The sequence below is a fragment of the Sphaeramia orbicularis genome, chromosome 21 (assembly GCF_902148855.1).
Source record: "Sphaeramia orbicularis chromosome 21, fSphaOr1.1, whole genome shotgun sequence".
NCBI classification, from domain to species: Eukaryota; Metazoa; Chordata; class Actinopteri; order Kurtiformes; family Apogonidae; genus Sphaeramia; species Sphaeramia orbicularis.
The window spans coordinates 58,841,494-58,863,656 of record NC_043977.1 but is presented as its reverse complement, the minus strand read 5'-3'; the positions used below and the strand labels follow the sequence as shown (position 1 = coordinate 58,863,656).

The following is a 22,163-nucleotide window of genomic DNA, read 5'->3' as shown; positions in this document are numbered from 1 at the left end:
TATTTGGACAGTTTATCAGTGCCTTAGACATGTTATACATTCACAAAATACATTTATTCAACAGTTTTGTTGTGAAACCTCCTGTAATTACACAAGATATTTGTCAATGAACAAACAAGTCTGGTTCAACTGACAGAACAAATACTTCTGTTACCGTTAATCTGTCAGGAATTTATCTGGTTTTATATTTATTTTTTTTACAGTATTAAACTAAAATTAACAGTTTAATCTCATAAATAGAAAGAAATATTTGTGAAATTATGACACATTTGCAAATGTATTTTAACTGTATTTTTCTGTGAAAAAAGAAACAAATCTTTAAAAAAAATGTAAATGTTCTGTTCTTCACAGTTGCAGTTTTTTCTGTTCTTTTCCATTGACATGTAAAATCATAGTCTGTTTGTGTCATTTCACTGATATTTTCCTGGATCTGAAAAATACAGAAAAATCTGTCAAATCAACAGTGAAAATTCTGTTAAATTTCAGATTTTTTTTACAGTGTAGTTAAAGGAACCAGCCCCATAAAGTGGATCCATGTTCAGACCAGAGTAAAACTGGACCTCTGAGTTCAGGTTGGAGTAAACACCAGATCATCTCCAGATGATCCAGTAAACGCTCACACATTAGTTTTATTCACATCTGCAGATGAACACACAGACATTTGAAGCACATGTTTATGTTCACACACACAAACCTTTAGAATAACCTGACCTCCATTTTGGTTTGGAACCAAACACATGTTCTGCAGTTTGTAAACCTCATCAGCTGAACATTCAGATTTTCTGTGCAAATACAGACTGTTTTCAATGGAAGACGCCAAGTGATGGACTGGTAAAATGATGACCCTGTTAAACTAAACTAACCTGCTTAACTAAACTAACCCTGTTAAACTAAACTAACCCTGTTAACTAACCCTGGTTAACTAACCTACCCCAGTTAAAGTGCTCACTCTAACCCGGTTAACTAACCTACCCCAGTTAAAGTGCTCACTCTAACCGGTTAACTAACCTACCCCTGTTAAGTGCTCACTCTAACCTGGTTAAACTAACCTACCCCTGTTAAAGGTGCTCACTCTAACCCGGTTAACTAACCTACCCCTGTTAAAGTGCTCCCTGTCAGCCTACCTGGACAGGGCTTAAACTCCTTCTGTTCTTACATGGTTCTTCTCTCCTTCTCCTCTAAAGGCTGATGCTTGGTGTGAACCCACTGAAGCTCACAGAAGTCCAGCAGAAGTTCATAGAACTGTCTGATGTCCTGTCTGACACTTCAGTTCATCCAGAACAGGAAACAAAACAATACAAATGTACGTTCCCTGTGGAAAAACAGCTGTGAGCTGACAGCGCCCCCCTGTGTCCAAACCTGCACCCACAGGACCCCTGCACATGGGCTGGACCACCAGTGGAAGGAATCTTACTGGACAATGTGTGTTAACGGAACAGTTCTTAGAGTTCTGTGAAATCCTGCTAAAGTGGGAGGTAGGCGCCCCCTTGTGGTGCAGGATGTTTGTTAAGTATAAGTTCATTCATTTGAATAAAAATGTTATTTTTGTGATTATTCTGATTGTTCTTCTAACTTCAGTGTGTTACCTGTCACTGTTTTAGTCGTACTCCTGTGTTGTGTTTGGTCCTCCTCCCTCTTCTTCGTTGGTTTTTGTCTGTTCTTCTTCGCGTATTTCCAGGGGTACCCCAGGCTAAAGTTGGGGTCCTCCCCTTCCTCTTCCCTTTTGTAATGTCTCGTTACAGAAGAAGTAGGTCATCTGTTTTTATCCATTTGTCATCGTGCATTATTGAGTGATTTTATGTTCCTTTTTGGCATTTAACCCTCCAGTATCTGGGTGTGCTTTTTATGCACACTTTGCACTTCGTGTTAAAAACTTCATATTATTTTTCACAATTTAATAAGGTTTCGAATTCAAAGTTGTTCATTTTTGCATGATCTTTAAAATTCTTTCCACCAACTCAAATGTGCACATTGTAAACAAAAGGAAATGACCAGACTAGCATCTGTCTACCAAGTGTGCAGAAAACGCACTGTTTCTAACATTAGAACCACTGTTTTTGATCCAAAGCCTTTAAGACATCAATCCCGCTTTTACTGAGATCTGGGCTTCATTTGAGAGGGGAGGGGCTAAAGTAATTTATTAACGTTGGTAATGTTGCTGTTAATCATTGACATATGCCAGGCTGCAAAAATCTAATAATATGTGATCCAATTTTTATGTAATATTTGAAAAAAAAAAAGATATTTTGTGTTTTTTGCATCAAAAAATGTAGTGACATCATGATGAAAAGAGATCATTTAAAGGGTTAAAAAAAAAATGGTTACGTCTGGTCTAGGGGTTCACCAGGGCCAACATAATGTGCTCAGTTTGGTCCCCTCCCAGCTCCCAAGCACACACGTCAGCCACAAACTAAAATTCACAATATTTAGTTTGATATCAACTAAAGAAGGGTTGGGGGGGGGGGCGGCTAAACAACAAACAAAGTATCTTCTTGGGAGTTCACGCTAAATTACCTAATCAAAATAAATGCATGAAATAACTGAACTTCGACACATGAAAGCTGAAGGTGGACGACTCGAGTGGCTCTTCAGAAAAACTGGACTGGCTGTTCACAAGGACATGTATGCTAACCCACATGAAGCTTTACAAGGTCTGCACTGTCAAATCCAATCCACTACTACACCAACAGAATGTGTTCAAATGAAGGGACACACCGTCACTGTTCTCACTGGTCTACAGTGTCACTAACCCCCAGACTCTTACCCTCTCACCTGCACACAACCACATTCTGTCATTCACTCATCTCCTTTTTTATCAGCAAAATCCAGAAGATCCACCTCAACCTGGCTCACACTCCTCCACCGTCACACCTGACCCTCATCCACCCACACACTCACTATCCTCCTTTGACACCACCCCCCCCCGATGAAATATCAGAACTTATCCATAAGTCCAAGCCGTCCACCTGTCAGCTGGACCCCCTCCCCACAGTCCTGCTGAAGCCTGCCTTCCTCCTCTGACCCCCTTCACCACTGGACCTGTTCCTGCATCCTTCAAAACCGCTGCAATAACCTCAGTTCTGAACAAACCTGGTGCAGATCCAACCGACTTCAATAACCTCCGCCCTATTTCCAATCTACTCGTCATTTCCAAAATTCTGGAGAAAACAGTAGCTGTTCAACTTCATTCTCATTTCTCTCACAATAATCTGTATGAACAGTTCCAGTCTGGGCTCCGCCCCCTTCACAGAAACAGCACTCATAAAAACCACCACTGACCTCCTCAGTGCAGCAGATTCTGGTCTACCTTCCATCCTCCTCCTCCTTGACCTTTAACTCCATCTGCCACACCACCCTTCTCAGTAGATTCTCTTCCACCTCCATCACCCACCCTCCATTAGACTGCTTTAAATCAGACCTCTGTGGCCGCACTCAGTTCATCCAGATCAAATCCTTCACATCCTCCCATTTCCCCGTCACTTCAGGTGTGCCCCAGGGATCTGTACTGGGGCCCCTCCTCTTTATCATCTACCTCCTTCCCCTTGGCAATATATTCCAGAAATACAATATCAACTTTCACTGTTATGCAGATGACACCCAGCTCTACCTCACCTGCAAACCCCTCCACCCCCCACACCCTCCTCCCTCACTGACTCCTTGGCAGACATAAAATCCTGGTTCACTTTCAGTTTTCTCAAACTAACAGTGACAAACGATGTTCTCGTTGGCTCAAAATCCACTTTATCCAAAACCAACAGTTTTTCCCTCACCATCGACAAACTCCACGGTCTCCCCTTCCCCACAGGGTCAGAGTCTGGGGGTCATCCTCCACAGTACTCTATCTTTTCAATCCCACATCAGTGACATCACTCGGTCTGCATACTTCCACCTACGTAACATTAACCCCCCCCCATACCCACTGCTGTCCTTGTTCACAGTCTGTCACCTCTGGTCTGGATTACTGGAACTCTCTCCTCTTTGGTCTCACACACAGATCCCTCCATAAACTTCAAATAGTTCGGAACTCTGCAGCTCGCATCATCACCAGGACCCCCTCCCCTCACCAGGACCCCCTCCCCTCATCAGGACCCCCTCCACTCACCAGGACCCCCTCCCCTCACCAGGACCCCCTCCACTCACCAGGATCCCCTCCACTCACCAGGACCCCCCTCCCCTCATCAGGACCCCCCTCCACTCACCAGGACCCCCTCCCCTCATCAGGACCCCCTCCCCTCACCAGGACCCCCTCCCCTCATCAGGACCCCCTCCCCTCACCAGGACCCCTCCCCTCATCAGGACCCCCTCCCCTCACCAGGACCCCCTCCACTCACCAGGATCCCCTCCATCACCAGGACCCCCTCCCCTCATCAGGACCCCTCCACTCACCAGGACCCCTCCCCTCATCAGGACCCCCTCCCCCTCACCAGGACCCCCTCCCCTCATCAGGACCCCCTCCACTCACCAGGACCCCCTCCCCTCATCAGGATCCCCTCCACTCACCAGGACCCCCTCCCCTCATCAGGATCCCCTCCACTCACCCAGGACCCCCTCCCCTCATCAGGACCCCCTCCCCTCATCAGGACCACCTCCCCTCATCAGGACCCCTCCCCTCACCAGGACCCCCTCCCTCACCAGGACCCCCTCCCCTCATCAGGACCCCCCTCCCCTCACCAGGACCCCCTCCCCTCACCAGGACCCCCTTCCCTCATCAGGACCCCCTCCCCTCACAGGACCCCCTCACTCACCAGGATCCCCTCCACTCACCAGGACCCCCTCCCCCTCATCAGGACCCCCTCCACTCACCAGGACCCCCTCCCCTCATCAGGACCCCCTCCCCTCACCAGGACCCCCTCCCCTCATCAGGACCCCCTCCCCTCACCAGGACCCCCCTCCACTCACCAGGATCCCCTCCACTCACCAGGACCCCCCCCCCCTCACCAGGCCCCCCTCCCCTCATCAGGACCCCCTCCCCTCACCAGGACCCCCTCCCCTCATCAGGACCCCCTCCACTCACCAGGACCCCCTCCCCTCATCAGGACCCCCTCCACTCACCAGGACCCCCTCCCCTCATCAGGATCCCCTCCACTCACCAGGACCCCCTCCCCTCATCAGGACCCCCCTCCCCTCACCAGGACCCCCTCCCCTCACCAGGACCCCCTCCCCTCACCAGGACCCCCTCCCCTCACCAGGACCCCCTCCCCTCATCAGGACCCCCTCCACTCACAGGACCCCTCCCCTCACAGCTCCACTGGCTCCCAGTTCAGTTCCGGATTGAATTTAAAATCCTTCTAATGACATTCAAGGCCATCCATAACCCCGCCCCTCCATAACTCCGCCCCTTCATATCTGTCTGACCTCCTTCATGTGGCCCCTCCCTCTCGTACCCTCAGATCTTCCTCCTCCCTCCCCCTCACTGTTCCCTCTGCCCCTCCCACCTCCATGTGGACCAGATCATTCATTGGCTCTGGAACTCCTTTTGCCACCAGAGCTCACAAACACCACTTCACTCCCTGTCCTCAAATCCAGACTCAAACCCGTCTGTTTAGAACCTCTTCTCTTTGTGAACACAATTGCATTGTCCAATTTTTTAACCTGCCTTTTATTTTTTACTCTATTTTATTGCTTGTTTTAAACTCTCCTGTTTTACTGTTTTACTGTACGGTGTCCTTGAGTGCCAAGAAAGGCGCCTATAAATAAAATGTATTATTATTATTATTATTATTATTATTATTATTATTATTATTATATATCGTATTGTGATCCTAGTATTGTGATTTGTATCGTATCACCAGATTCTTGCCGATACACAGCCCTAGTTATTACATTTGCAAAGATTTTTTTTTTACCAGGCCAATAACGTAATAACCAACCAATAAGTTATAACATTATCAGTTCAGGACTTTTCTTATATTATTGGCCTATTACATTTTAAAAATGGCAAATTGATTATGTTATCGGCCGTTATTAGCTTCTACAGGGCATTTACACACAAACTGTAGGTGTGCTGGGAGGAGAAAATGTAAATATGTGAATTTAACACACGCAAAGTGAATGATCAAACCTAAAAGGAATTTTCCAGATAGAAACTGTGTCTGTACTGAACAGGAGGCAAAGGGTTTGGATGTGGAATTAAACACACGACTGTGGTTATTGTTGGAAAAAGGAGACATCGCAACGACAAAAGAAGCATTTGACACCAACATGTGAACATTTATGGAATGATGGAAGGAATATAATTGAGACGTACGCACAGACAATCTGAGTCAGTCACCTACAAACCACAGTTCAACCCCATACGCAAAATTCTAGATTGCACACACAAATTAGCACACACTAATTAGTAGGGCTGTTAGAAAATATTGGTTCTGCAATATATCGCGATATTTCATTTCACAATACTGTATGGATATTAAAAAGTACTGTATGGATATTTGTAGGTATTTATTCAAATGCAGATATTGTGGAAGTTCATTTTTGTCTTTTGTTTCTGTTTTATTTCTTCTTATTTCACACTCTTTTATTCAATAATGTTGGTTCCTTTGTTTGGACTGAACTCAAATCCTGTTCTGATGTTAGTTGTGAACTAATAGAATCTGAACATTTGAACAGGATCTGAAACTGGAATGTCTGTAAAACAGAATTTCAGTTTGAACACAGTTGGAACATTTGGTGATAGAACATTAGATCCTGTTGGGATCAAATACAAATGTGTTTAGTATTGGTGCAGATTTATGATGGAATTCAGTTCTTCACAGAAATAATCAGGAAAAAAATAGAAACAAACAAAAAATTGCCTTTTTAACAGTATCATGATATATCGTGATATATGGTATCATGATCCTAGTATTGCGATTTGTATCATATCGTCAGATTATTGCTGATACACAGCCCTACAAATTAGTACACACAAATCAGTATCTCAGTAGATCCGGTCCTAATTATGCAACAGAAGCTTTTATTTTCTTGTTTAACCAAAAACTTAAACATCAGAATATGACATTTTTATTAATAAGATCATAATATGAGCAAACATTTTGTCATGAAGATGTTAAAGAAATACTGGTGATGATTCAAATTCAGGTGCACAAGAAAGAATGTTTACAAAAGCACTGGAGGAGTAAAAAAAAAAAAAATACAACCAACAGACATAAATACAGAGTCTACAGTAGTGCACCAGCTCACACTGAACGAGAAACGATGTCCATGTTTTTCTTCCTTATCCTGATCATCTTCATCCCACGATCTGAAACACAACACACAAAAATGTTGAATAAATGTATTTTTGTGAATGTATAACATGTATAAGCACTGATAAACTGTCCAAATACAGTTTTTATCAGTGGATTGGACAACTGAGTCTCACTGAAAATTATTTATATATATTTATAGGGAATTGGATTGTTTTAATACATGTAAATATTCTGTATTAAACATGAAAAAGTCAAAAAAAAATATGCAAAATCTCATGTAAAGTTAGAGCAAAAAACTGTATTTGAATTATGGAAAATTACCGTATTTTTATGAAATGGTTATTTTACAGTATTTTTTTGGCGCCCCTGCTGCCAGAATAATATAGTTTTTTTTAGTTTTTTTTTTTTACAGTGTGTGTTTGAGGATGTGATTTAATTAACATTGAATAAATGTGACTTCTATCAGTTCTCAGTCTGAACTAAATGTGACCCTGAAGTGACCCACATGCACTAAAGAGGTCCTGAAGTGACCCACATGCACTAAAGAGGTCCTGATGGAATCCCAGACCACACAGACACACACTGTGTTTACAGAAGGAAATATGGAGGACCAACAACTGGGACGTTTGTCGCATTTCAATGATGTAAAGGTCAGATAAATGCGACCTGGATGTTCAGACTGAAGTCACACTGGAAAATATCAGATCTGGATCAGATTTAGGACCACATATGAAAGACATGCCCTCCACGAGTTGGACTGGACCCTTCGGTGGCCTGGTTTTGGCCCGGTTTTGGCCAGCGGGCCGTACATTTGACCCCTGTGTCCTGGACCCTGGTGTCCTGGTACCTTTGGTTCTGCCGGTGCACTTCCTCATGCAGTGTCTGCGGTGGCTGAAGTTGTTCTGGTTTCCTCCACAGCCGCTGAACACAAACATGTGGCACCTCCTGGTGTCGGGGTTGAAGGCGAACCTCCTGCTGGAGCCGTCACAGGTTCCTCTGTCTGCAGGACTGAAGCACCAGGAGGGAACACCACCATCTGGAACACACACAGTACACACAAGCAGAGTTTTACACACTTATGTTCACCATAGTACTGTCTGTGTGCCAAGGTTCCAATAGTTTTGGGTTTTCATCATAGTTTAGTTTTATTTAGTTTGAATTCAGTTCATTTTAATTTGTTTTTAGAGCAGGTTTGCCAGTTTTTATTAGTTTTCTTTTTTTTCTAAATGCTTAGTTGTAGTTTAGTTGTAGTTCAGTTATAGTTCAGTTGTAGTTTAGTTGTAGTTCAGTTGTAGTTTAGTTGTAGTTCAGTTGTAGTTGTAGTTCAGTTGTAGTTTAGTTGTAGTTCAGTTGTAGTTTAGTTATAGTTCAGTTGTAGTTCAGTTGTTCAGTTGTAGTTTAGTTGTAGTTCAGTTGTAGTTCAGTTGTAGTTTAGTTGTAGTTCAGTTGTAGTTCAGTTGTAGTTCAGTTGTGGTTCAGTTGTAGTTTAGTTGTAGTTCAGTTGTAGTTTAGTTGTAGTTCAGTTGTAGTTCAGTTGTAGTTCAGTTGTAGTTTAGTGGTAGTTTAGTTGTAGTTCAGTTGTAGTTCCGTTGTAGTTCAGTTGTAGTTTAGTTGTAGTTCAGTTGTAGTTCAGTTGTAGTTCAGTTGTAGTTTAGTGGTAGTTTAGTTGTAGTTCAGTTGTAGTTCAGTTGTAGCTCAGTTGTAGTTCCGTTGTAGTTCAGTTGTAGTTCAGTTGTAGTTCAGTTGTAGTTCCGTTGTAGTTCAGTTGTAGTTCAGTTGTAGTTCAGTGGTCTCTTTTCTCTTCTTCTCTGTGCTCCTATTCAAATCAATCCCAGACAGGACTCTGCTGCTTTAGTCTCCATGTTTCCAGGTAGAGTGGGGACCAGAAGACGACTGGAAACCACAAGTGAACACAAGTGACGGAGCAAAAAGTGTCGTATGGAGACAGCACAGAAAACTGAGAGAGACAAAGAAATCCATTTAACATCAATCTGACATTGACAAAGACCAAAACCAAGGGAATTTGATCCAGAATTTGTATCTGTTTTAGTTAGTTTAGTAAACACACAATACAGTTTCAGTTAGTTATGTTTGGTTTTTTTTAAGTATAGTTTTTATTTATTTCAGTTAATGAAAATGTTTTTACAGTTCTAGTTTTGGTCATTTGGTTCGTTTTCATTAACGATAATAACCTTGGTTCACATGAAATATCTGTTTTCTTTAATCCCTCCATCCATTCTCTTCTGCTTCATCCGGGGTCAGGTCTCAGGGGGAACAGTCTAAGCAGGGATGCCCAAACTTCCCTCTCCTCAGACTCCTCCCTCTCCTCAGACTCCTCCCTCACCTCAGACTCCTCCTCCTGGTGGGACATGCCCAGAACACCTCCCCAGGGAGGAGTCCAGGAGGATCTGAACCAGCTGTCTGATCCACCTCAGCTGGTTCCTCTGGATGTGGAAGAGCAGCAGCTCTACTCTAAGCTCCTCCCTGGTGACTGAGCTCCGCCCCCTATCTCTAAGGGTGGACCCACCCACCCTACAGAGGAAACTCATTTGGACCGCTTGTATCCTGGATCTGGTCCTTTGGGTCCTGACCCACAGCTCAGGACCACAGGTGAGGGTCTGAACGTAGACTGAGGGTAAATCCAGAGCTTCTCCTTTGGGCTCAGCTCCTTCTGAACCACAACAGACCCATACAAGCACTGCAGACGCTGCACCCACCTGTCAGTCTGAACCTCCACCCATCCACCTGTCAGTCTGAACCTCCACCCATCCACCTGTCAATCTGAACCCTCCACCCATCCACCTGTCAGTCTGAACCTCCACCCACCCACCTGTCAGTCTGAACCTCCACCCACCCACCCACCCACCCACCTGTCAATCTGAACCTCCACCCATCCACCTGTCAGTCTGAACCTCCACCCATCCACCTGTCAATCTGAACCTCCACCCATCCACCTGTCAGTCTGAACCTCCACCCACCCACCTGTCAGTCTGAACCTCCACCCATCCACCTGTCAGTCTGAACCTCCACCCACCCACCCACCTGTCAATCTGAACCTCCACCCATCCACCTGTCAGTCTGAACCTCCATCCATCCACCTGTCAATCTGAACCTCCACCCATCCATCTGTCAATCTGAACCTCCACCCATCCACCTGTCAGTCTGAACCTCCACCCATCCACCTGTCAGTCTGAACCTCCACCCATCCACCTGTCAATCTGAACCTCCACCCACCCACCTGTCAATCTGAACCTCCACCCATCCACCTGTCAGTCTGAACCTCCATCCATCCACCTGTCAGTCTGAACCTCCACCCACCCACCCACCTGTCAATCTGAACCTCCACCCACCCATCCACCTGTCAATCTGAACCTCCACCCATCCACCTGTCAGTCTGAACCTCCACCCATCCACCTGTCAATCTGAACCTCCACCCATCCACCTGTCAGTCTGAACCTCCACCCATCCACCTGTCAGTCTGAACCTCCACCCACCCACCTGTCAATCTGAACCTCCACCCATCCACCTGTCAGTCTGAACCTCCATCCATCCACCTGTCAGTCTGAACCTCCACCCATCCACCTGTCAGTCTGAACCTCCACCCATCCACCTGTCAATCTGAACCTCCACCCATCCACCTGTCAGTCTGAACCTCCACCCACCCACCTGTCAATCTGAACCTCCACCCATCCACCTGTCAGTCTGAACCTCCACCCATCCACCTGTCAGTCTGAACCTCCACCCACCCACCCACCTGTCAATCTGAACCTCCACCCATCCACCTGTCAGTCTGAACCTCCACCCATCCACCTGTCAGTCTGAACCTCCACCCATCCACCTGTCAGTCTGAACCTCCACCCACCCACCTGTCAATCTGAACCTCCACCCGTCCACCTGTCAGTCTGAACCTCCACCCATCCACCTGTCAGTCTGAACCTCCACCCATCCACCTGTCAGTCTGAACCTCCACCCACCCACCTGTCAGTCTGAACCTCCACCCTTCCCTCACTGTGAACCAGACCCACATACTGGAACTCCTCCACTTGGGGCAAAGACTCTCCGCTGACCTGGAGAGGTCAGACCACCTTTATCTGGTCCAGAACCATGGTCTCAGATTTAGAGGTGCAGATCCTCATCCCACTCACTGTTTTCTTTAATATTCCCTTTTTTTTTTTTTTCCAGGAGGGACTAATGTAATTCTTGTTGCTAAGCGGTTGCCAGGGGGAGGGGCCGGAAGCAGCCTAGCACATCAGCAGACAGGAAGTGCAGTACCCTGCTGCATGATGGGAAATGAAGTTATGAAGAAATGAAGTTAATTCTCTATTTATATAAATATTTATATAAAAAAACACATTTCTCATTTTCTCTTGTTTTCCATTTGTCACTTGTGGTTTTTCTGTCTTTTTTCTGCACTTGTTTATTGTCTGTTGCTGCTGTTAACTGTTAAATGTCCCCACAGTGGGATCAGAAAAGTCTGATCTTATCTTATCTTATCTTATCTTATCTTATCTTATCTTATCTTATCTTATCTTAAACCATGACATCAGCTGTGCTCATAATGACTTACAGAAACACATGGAATAATAAAAAACCTTCCTAATGTATAAGATGGAGGGACCGTTAGTGGTAGTGAGGCAGAAAACGGTCAGGTTCCACGTGGGTCTGAGCTGCAGCCTGTTTCTACAGACTGTGTTTACATCAGATCACCACTAGATGTCAGTGTCTGCTTTCAACAGAACATCTGCTCAGTGGACGCACACAGGACACAGTGAAGACATGATGAAGAGAATACATGTACTTTCACATCATTCTCCTCAGATCAGAACAGTTGAACTCAGACCCAGATGGAGCCCAGTCTGTGGACCTGCTGGACCCAGGTGTGTGTGTTCTAACAGGCACTAGGATCCAAAACTATAAGGACTAATGTCAGAATACAGTTGGATATTATGGGATAGATATCCTATTGATAATTAATCTTGCGGTTTGTGTGTGTGATCCTCCTGAACAGGACATGTGACCGCTGCAGACATGATGTGTCCACAGATTTATGTCCACAGAGCTGAGAAACATCAGTATTTTATTATATGACATTTAAAGGAAGAACATTGAAAATTAGAGAAAAAAAGAAAATTAGTGTTGATCTACATTCAGTCCAAACCATCTGTGACTCACTGTAGAAACAAACAGAATAACTGAACCCAAACGAACCCATGCACTGAGATCTATCCCATAATATCCAACTGTATTCTGACATTCGTCCTTGTTTTGTTAGAACACAAACACTTGGATTCAGTGGGTCCACAGACTGGGCTCCATTTGTGTTTCAGTTAAACATTTATGAACATGAGGGTAAGAACATAAGAACGGTGTTCATCTGCAGTTTCTGTTAGTTTGACAGCTCTGGTTTAAGGTCCAATGTGTTCACAGGAGTTCAGACCTAACCGATCCACTGTGAGGGAACCTAACACGGGAACAGACTAAACATATACGAGCTCTGGAAGTTCTCCTGTAGCAGGGGTTTAAGGCTGTGGACGGCTGTGCTCTGCTGTCTCTGTATTCTGACATGGAACTGTATCTGCTTTCACCTCAGTTCAGTGACTTTGTGGGTTCTTGCTTCTGAATCAGGGCTGTTAAACTCATTTAGGTTCAGTTCCATATTCAGCCCAATTAGATCTGCAGTGGACCGAACCAGTAAAATACTGACTTAATAACCTATAAATAATGACTAATCCAAGTTTTACTTTTTGTTTTAGTACCAAAAGTCCCCAATTAAACTATGAAAATATTTACATTTTACAAAACAGATGTGAATAACCTGAAAAAACAGAACTTTCATTTGAAAAATTAGTGCAGTTTGAACACTCTTCTGCCTGGACTTCTTATTTCTACATGTGCATTCACACACAGTGTTCCATAAACATTTAATAACAGACAGAATATTGTTCAAATGTTGGAGTTTGAACTAAAATGTGAACAGTTTCTCCAATATTCCATCTGTTATTCTGAACACAACTGCAGATCCCAGTGGATCCATAAATGCACCAAACATTTAGGAACAGGCAGAATATTGTTCAAACTGCACAGTTCAGGTTGTTCATCTGTGCTTTTATTTATGGATTTATTTGCATTTTATTGTGAAAGAATAGTTTTGTAAATGTCAATATTTTCACAGTGGAATGTTTTTTTTTTTCACTTTAATTTTTCCACATAATTTTTCTCAGTAAATGTGTGTTTGTCATTATTCTGGTTTATTGTGTTGTTCTTTTGACTGTAGATCCCACTGGTCTGGATGTGGAACCTGAACCACCTGGACTGTTCAGGTTCAGTTAGGACCTTTCATCCTGCAGGGCCACAATGGAACCTTTGGCAGGGGGACCAGATTTGGCCCCCGGGCCGCACGTTTGACACCTGTGTTGTAAATGGTGTCCAGAGTGCTACAAACTTCCATGCTGTTGTGGTTTCGTACCGTTTGGTAGTGGGTGGGAGGCGTTCAGCTGCACCACAGATGCACTCACTGGCATTTCCCCTGAGAAACAAACAAACACACAGAACGTCCAAGAAGTGTCACTGGTCACACAACCAAAATACTGTCATAATAATGTAGAAATACTCACAACTGCACATTTTTCTCTTTGGAAATGTAAATATTCTCATGTATTTACACTAAAACAAAGTATAATTTCACAAAAATGTGAATAATTCAAAGAAATGTGAAGAACCTGAAATGTCTAAAGAAAAATAAGTGCAATTGTACCAATATTCTGTCTGTTCTTAAATGTTGTGTGTGTTTGTAGATCCACTGTGATCTGTATGTTATAATGAACATGTGGAAATGATAACCTGAGGAAGAATAGTGTTAAAATTACACTGATTTTTTCAGTTTGTTCATGTTATTCACATTGTTTAAAAGGATAGTTTGTAGATGGAAACATTTTCATTGTTTAATTTTACTTTTAAAATACAGAGAAAAGTTTGGAGTTGACATTGTTTCTATATTATTCTGTTATTATTTTTCTGGTTGGGTCCACTGCAGATTAAATTTAGCTGAACGTGGAACTGAACTGACATGAGTTTGACAGACCTGACTGATCACATCCTTTTAAAGATCCTAATCCTTGGTGGGAAAAAAACCTGAAAAACATTGACCCAAAATGTGGAGAAAATACATATGCCTTAGCTTTAAGTCAGAGTGATGTAGAACAGCTGCATCTACACATGAGCCCAGTTTGAAGCAAAGTGAAACTAAATGGATGTTTTTGTCGACATTTGAAAGTCTAGAAGGTCAGATGATGATACTAGGACAGCAGAGCTATTGGACTGGTGTCCATGGAGTTCTGTAAACATGTTGGAGGGGAATAATCAGTTATTTAGGTTTTGTGTTAATTTGGGCCCCTCCCAAAAATATTCCATTAAACCCAGGGTTCTAAACTCCTGTTCTTTCAGGTTCCACATTCAGTCTGATCTGATCTGCAGTGGACCTAACCAGGAAAAGAAGAACAGAAGAACCCAGAAATAATGACAACTGACAATTTATGTCTGTGTTTGAGTGCAAAAAAACCCATGAAATTATGAAAATACTTATTTTTATAAAATATCCAAACAAAAAAGATCTGAATAACCTGAAAAAACTGAAATTTCTTCAGAAAAATCAGTGCAGTTTTACCAGTCTTCTTCCTCCACTTCTCATTAGTCCATGTGCATTCTGGGTCAGATCTACAAAGACACTAAACACTGAGAACAGGAAGAAAAGAGTTCACATTTTTGGAAGCCAAAAATCCAGATCGGGACATGACGAGTGTCTTCACTCTCACAGATTACTGAAGCGTATTCAGCAGGCGGCAGTTACAGGAATATTGTCTTACCAGTTCCTATACTCATGTCTTACCAGTTCCTATACTCGTGTCTCACCAGTTCCTATACTCATGTCTTACCAGTTCCTATACTCGTGTCTTACCAGTTCCTATACTCATGTCTTACCAGTTCCTATACTCGTGTCTTACCAGTTCCTATACTTATGTCTTACCAGTTCCTATACTCATGTCTTACCAGTTCCTATACTCGTGTCTCACCAGTTCCTATACTCATGTCTTACCAGTTCCTATACTCGTGTCTTACCAGTTCCTATACTCGTGTCTTACCAGTTCCTATACTCGTGTCTTACCAGTTCCTATACTCGTGTCTTACCAGTTCCTATACTCGTGTCTTACCAGTTCCTATACTTATGTCTTACCAGTTCCTATACTCATGTCTCACCAGTTCCTATACTCATGTCTTACCAGTTCCTATACTTATGTCTTACCAGTTCCTATACTCATGTCTCACCAGTTCCTATACTCATGTCTTACCAGTTCCTATACTCGTGTCTTACCAGTTCCTATACTCGTGTCTCACCAGTTCCTATACTCATGTCTCACCAGTTCCTATACTCATGTCTTACCAGTTCCTATACTCATGTCTTACCAGTTCCTATACTCGTGTCTTACCAGTTCCTATACTCATGTCTTACCAGTTCCTATACTCATGTCTTACCAGTTCCTATACTCATGTCTCACCAGTTCCTATACTCGTGTCTTACCAGTTCCTATACTTATGTCTTACCAGTTCCTATACTCATGTCTCACCAGTTCCTATACTCATGTCTTACCAGTTCCTATACTCGTGTCTTACCAGTTCCTATACTCATGTCTCACCAGTTCCTATACTCATGTCTTACCAGTTCCTATACTTATGTCTTATCAGTTCCTATACTCGTGTCTTACCAGTTCCTATACTCATGTCTTATCAGTTCCTATACTCGTGTCTTACCAGTTCCTATACTCGTGTCTTACCAGTTCCTATACTCGTGTCTTACCAGTTCCTATACTCATGTCTTACCAGTTCCTATACTTATGTCTTACCAGTTCCTATACTCATGTCTTACCAGTTCCTATACTCGTGTCTTACCAGTTCCTATACTCATGTCTTACCAGTTCCTATACTTATGTCTTACCAGTTCCTATACTCATGTCTTACCAGTTCCTATACTCGTGTCTTACCAGTTCCTACTGGGGACTGCAGACGCTCAGTTCTTGGAGGAGCCTGGGTCTGGACCTCTGGGGCTGAACTGGGTTTGTCTATAATGATGGAAAGTAAAAGAAAAACAAGGATCGTGTGAAACCTTCAGAGTCCACGTGGACCTGGACATGAGTTCAGTCTGAACGGACAGACTGAAAGCAGAGGTCTGTAAATATCAGTGAATCAGTCCAGGTGAGTTTCAGTTCAGCTGAAACAAACACATCTGAACATCTGCTGCATCGCACTGACTTATCTACACTGTAAAAAAATCTGTAATTTAACAGAATTTTCACCGTTTATTTGACAGATTTTTCTGTATTTTTCAGATCCAGGAAAATATCAATGAAATGACACAAACAGACTGTGATTTGACATGTCAAATGGAAAAGAACAGGAAAAAACTGGAACTGTGAAGAACCAGAACATTTACATTTTTTAAAAGAAAATCTTTCTTTTCTCACAGAAAATACAGTTCAAATACATTTGCAAATGTATCATAATTTCACAAATATTTCTTTTCTATTTATGAGAAACTCTTAATTTAAAGTTTAATACTGTAAAAAAAAAAACAAAAAAAAACAAACATAAAATTCCAGACAGTTAACAGTAACAGAAGTATTAGTTCTGCCAGTTGAACCAGACTTGTTTGTTCATTGACAAATATCTTGTGTAATTACAGGAGGTTTCACAACACAAATGTAGAATAAATGTATTTTTGTGAATGTATAACATGTATAAGCACTGATAAACTGTCCAAATACAGTTTTTATCAGTGGATTGGACAACTGAGTCTCACTGAAAATTATTTACATATATATTTATAGGGAATTGGATTGTTTTAATACATGTAAATATTCTTTATTAAACATTAAAAAGGCAGAAAAATATGCAAAATCTCATGTAAAGTTAGAGCAAAAAAATGTGTTTTAATGATGGAAAATTACTGTATTTTGGTTATTGGATGGTTATTTTCTGTTATTTTACAGTATTTTTCTGGCGCCCCTGCTGCCGGAATAATACTGGGTTTTTTTGTGTGTTTTTTTTTTACAGTCTATCTATCTATCTATCTATCTATCTATCTATCTATCTATCTATCTATCTATCTATCTATCTATCTATCTATCTATCTATCTATCTATCTATCTATCTATCTATCTATCATTATTAGTATTAATGTCATTTTTTGTCACTTCAACCATTTTTCTAAATACTTTATCTTTCTTTTTATTTGTATGTAATGCCTCTTTTCTTGTGCTTCTGTTCCATTTGAATTTCCTCCTCTGTTGGTTTAATAAAGTCCATCTGAACTTACCTTTAACCCATAAGGAACCAGTCTTACCTTTATGTCAGCGCCCTAATAATGTGTTTCTTTATATTTAACCTTCTTTTATTGAATTATCACCATGTACTGTCATCCTAGCCTCTAGTCTGTTGTGTTTTTTTCCGTGTAAATCCTGTATTTTTCTATATTTAACTGACTGATCCTGCAGATGTTCATTCCAGCTCAGATTCCAGTTGATGGTTCTTCTATAAAAACAGACCAAACTGAATAAACTGTCTTTTTCAGTCCAATCTGTCTTTACCTGAACAGAAACCCAGTGTGTCCATCCACTGGCACTGGTTTTACTGGTCAGTGTTTGTTTTGGTGGATTTTTCTACATTTTGTTGCCTATTATATTATTTTTTCTTCCATTTTGTTCAGTCTTTGGCTTATTTTGTTCATGTTACTTATTATTTTATTCATTTTTGTTCACTTTATTGATCATTTTGGCTGTTTTTGTTCATTTTGTTGCTTATTTTATTAATTTTTTACTTCATTTTAGTCAATTTTTGATTATAGATATAGATATAAGGGTTAAAGGTGGACTTATGGGTCTGTAAGGGTTAAAGGTGAATGTTTGGGTGTTTAAGGGTTAAAGGTGAATGTTTGGGTGTTTAAGGGTTAAAGGTGAATGTTTGGGTGTTTAAGGGTTAAAGGTGAATGTTTGGGTCTGTAAGGGTTAAAGGTGAATGTTTGGGTGTTTAAGGGTTAAAGGTGAATGTCTGGGTGTTTAAGGGTTAAAGGTGAATGTCTGGGTGTTTAAGGGTTAAAGGTGAATGTTTGGGTCTGTAAGGGTTAAAGGTAGATGTCTGGGTGTTTAAGGGTTAAAGGTGAACGTTTGGGTGTTTCAGGGTTAAAGGTGAATGTTTGGGTGTTTAAGGGTTAAAGGTGAATGTTTGGGTGTTTAAGGGTTAAAGGTGAATGTTTGTGTGTTTAACGGTTAAAGGTGAATGTTTGGGTGTTTAAGGGTTAAAGGTGAATGTTTGGGTGTTTAAGGGTTAAAGGTGAACGTCTGGGTGTTTAGGGGTTAAAGGTGAACGTGTGGGTGTTTAAGGGTTAAAGGTGAACGTCTGGGTGTTTAAGGGTTAAAGGTGAACGTGTGGGTGTTTAAGGGTTAAAGGTGAACGTGTGGGTGTTTAAGGGTTAAAGGTGAACGTGTGGGTGTTTAAGGGTTAAAGGTGAACGTCTGGGTGTTTAAGGGTTAAAGGTGAACGTGTGGGTGTTTAAGGGTTAAAGGTGAACGTGTGGGTGTTTAAGGGTTAAAGGTGAACGTGTGGGTATTTAAGGGTTAAAGGTGAACATCTGGGTGTTTAAGGGTTAAAGGTGAACGTCTGGGTGTTTAAGGGTTAAAGGTGAACGTGTGGGTGTTTAGGGGTTAAAGGTGAACGTGTGGGTGTTTAGGGGTTAAAGGTGAACGTGTGGGTGTTTAAGGGTTAAAGGTGAACGTGTGGGTGTTTAGGGGTTAAAGGTGAACGTGTGGGTGTTTAGGGGTTAAAGGTGAACGTGTGGGTGTGAACAGTCCCAGCTCAGTGTCTGTTCTCACTCTTTCAGTCTCTCTGTGTCTTTTCATTTGGTCTCAGTCTGATGTAATCGTCTGAGCTTTGGTGAATGTGAAAGCGGCTTAAACGTTAAATTGACGGTTGGATGTAATTTCATGGTCAGCTAAAATCCACAGTTGATTTCCTGCTGTTTTTTTTTTGATGAAGTCACTTTGAAACGTTCAGCGCTTCGGGCGAACACGACCTCAGGAAGAAGAAGAAGAAGAACACATGACAGATTAAAAACAGGAGCAGGTTTCTGTGTGAGCTGACGATGACAAAAAGGTGAAGTGGAGATAATTAAAGCCTTTGTCTGAGCTGAGTGGAGAATGTCAGCACTCTGGAAAGGAGAGAAAATTAAAAAAAAAAAAAGGCCTTGTCCTTGAAATGAGACTAAAACTAAAACTAAGGGCCTGAGTTACACTGTAAAAAAAAAAAAACAGTATTATTTCAGCAGCAGAAGTGCTAAAAGAATACTGTTAAATAACAGAAAATAACCATCTCATAAAAATACGGTAATTTTCCATAATTCAAATACAGTTTTTTGCCCTAACTTTACATGAGATTTTGCATATTTTTTGACTTTTTAATATTTAATACAGAATATTTACATGTATTAAAACAATCCAATTCCCTATAAATATATATATAAATAATTTTCAGTGAGACTCAGTTGTCCAATCCACTGATAAAAACTGTATTTGGACAGTTTATCAGTGCTTATACATGTTATACATTCACAAAAATACATTTATTCAACATTTTTGTTGTGAAACCTCCTGTAATTACACAAGATATTTGTCAATGAACAAACAAGTCTGGTTCAACTGACAGAACTAATACTTCTGTTACCGTTAACTGTCAGGAATTTTATCTGGTTTTATTATTTTTTACAGTATTAAACTTTAAATTAACAGTTTAATCTCATAAATAGAAAATAAATATTTGTGAAATTACGATACATTTGTAAATGTATTTTAACTGTATTTTTCTGTGAAAAAAGAAAAAAATTCTTTTAAAAAATGTACATGTTCTGGTTCTTCACAGTTCCAGTTTTTTCCTGTTCTTTTCCATTTGACATGTAAAATCACAGTCTGTTTTTGTCATTTCATTCATATTTTCCTGTATCTGAAAAGTACAGAAAAATCTGTAAAATCAACAGTAAAAATTCTGTTCAATTACAGATTTTTTTTTTTACAGTGTACTGAAGGTTTGTTCATGTAAAAACGGGCCCAAACTTTCCTGCTCACACAAAAACAGGTTGAATCTTTTCTGCTAACAGGACACACATCTACATTAATCTGGTCTTTTGTGCGTTCCAGTTCCACCTGTAGCTCCTGTTCTCCATCCTTCACTGGAGGAAATGCTCTGGAATGTTCAGTCAAACCTGGGACTTCCACCCCTGGACTCCAACTAGATCCATGTTCTCCCACTTCTGAGTGCAATTATGATCACAAATGCAAAAAAACATCAACTTTCAGGAGTGCTGCCTTGCACTTCTGTGTCCCCACCAACGTCCAGCTGAAGCCCAGCCCCTTGTGTCCTGGTGTTGTCCTTTGTATCGTATCTGCAGATACTCACTCATACTCAGCCCCAGTGCTTATCTGTGCACACTATCCCAGTAAATCACACACAACACACAAATGAACAGCATTTTCTACTGTGAGCCAGTACACCTGCGCCTGTTATGTGTGATTTTAACCCTTTCATGCACAGTGGTCACTCCAGTGGTCACTCCAGCGGTCACTCCAGTGGACAGTTCTTCTACAGCTGTTCTCTTACATTCATAGGTTCTGTTGTTCTAGTTCCATATCTTCTCTCTGCAGCACTTTGACATTCTGCTGAATGAAATGTGCTTTAGAAATGCAACTTACAATAATAATAATAATAATAATAATAATAATAATAATAATAATAATAATAATAATAATTATTATTATTATTATAATTATTATTATTATTATTATTATTATTATTATTATTATTATTATTATTATTATTATAGTATTACAGTGGTCACTTATGCATCATTCCATCCACTGTAGTTCAGACCATTACTGTAACTTTGCTGTTCTTGATAAACCTGATCTGCACTAGTATGTTTTAAATCAATTGCTAAGTGTTATTAGACTGTAATTAACAGTTTTGTTAATGAAAATTTTTTTTTTTTTTTTGCATATTATCTCCATGAAGTTCGGAATAACTAGTATTAGAGTCTGTTAAAATGTGAGAAAGTATCAGATTATCTGCAGGAAAAATGTTCTTGTTTCAGTTTTTCTTCTTCCAACTCCTTTTCCAGTGTAGATGAATGAGTTTGGAATTTTGAATTTGCATGTATTCTGTAAATGCTCGAAATAAACAAAAAATGAATGAATGAATGAATGAATGAATAAATAAATATCTTTTTTTTTTTTTTTTATGCCTAAACAGGAATAAAAACACTCAGGAAAAACATCTCCACTAAGGTTCTCATAACTGATGCATGACAGGGTTCATGAAGCGGAGCCTTTGGACTTTTCGGTTCTTTCCCGGTGGTTCAGGCGGACCTACCGCTGCTGTGACATCGTGCCTGACACGCAGACATGCTCCTGAAGTTGTTGGCGTTCCCGAAGCAGCCGCCGTAGAAGAACGGCCTGCACTGTTCAGTCCTGGTGTCAAAGAAGTAGCGTTTGACCAGACCTCTGCACGGACCGGCAGCTTCAGGTAAACCACACGGGTTCTTATCCACTGGAAAAAAAACAAAAAAACAGACAGAAGTGTGAGGAACCACACAGTCATTCTGAGGTCAGGAGATTCAGGTCCTGATGAACCTGGACCAGCACTGAAAGAGAGATGTTTGGCATCAAACACCACAAAAAAATCTGGTATTTAACAGAATTTTCACTGTTTATTTGACAGATTTTTCTGTATTTTTCAGATCCAGGAAAATATCAATGAAATGACACAAACAGACTGATTTTACATGTCAAATGGAAAAGAACAGGAAAAAACTGGAACTGTGAAGAACCAGAACATTTACATTTTTTAAATGATTTTTTTTTTTCCTTTTTTCACAGAAAA

The 22,163-nt window shown here is 41.2% G+C and overlaps 1 protein-coding gene across 3 annotated transcripts in view; it reads right to left on the bottom strand.

Annotated features, from left to right (window-relative positions):
• Positions 1 to 22,163, bottom strand: part of LOC115413084 (tissue factor pathway inhibitor-like) — a 93,693-nt gene that overhangs the window by 7,574 nt on the left and 63,956 nt on the right. For 2 of the 3 annotated variants that reach the window (XM_030125839.1, XM_030125841.1), the window contains exons 3-7: positions 21,654 to 21,830; positions 16,226 to 16,303; positions 13,657 to 13,716; positions 8,038 to 8,226; positions 6,789 to 7,243 (exon numbers count right to left, since the gene is read on the bottom strand). In XM_030125839.1, the coding sequence (XP_029981699.1) occupies positions 7,179 to 7,243; positions 8,038 to 8,226; positions 13,657 to 13,716; positions 16,226 to 16,303; positions 21,654 to 21,830 (569 nt within the window). In that variant the 3' untranslated portion in view covers positions 6,789 to 7,178. Of the gene's footprint in view, positions 1 to 4,899; positions 4,908 to 6,788; positions 7,244 to 8,037; positions 8,227 to 13,656; positions 13,717 to 16,225; positions 16,304 to 21,653; positions 21,831 to 22,163 lie in introns of those variants that run through there. The other variant, XM_030125840.1, reaches the window with a different exon arrangement.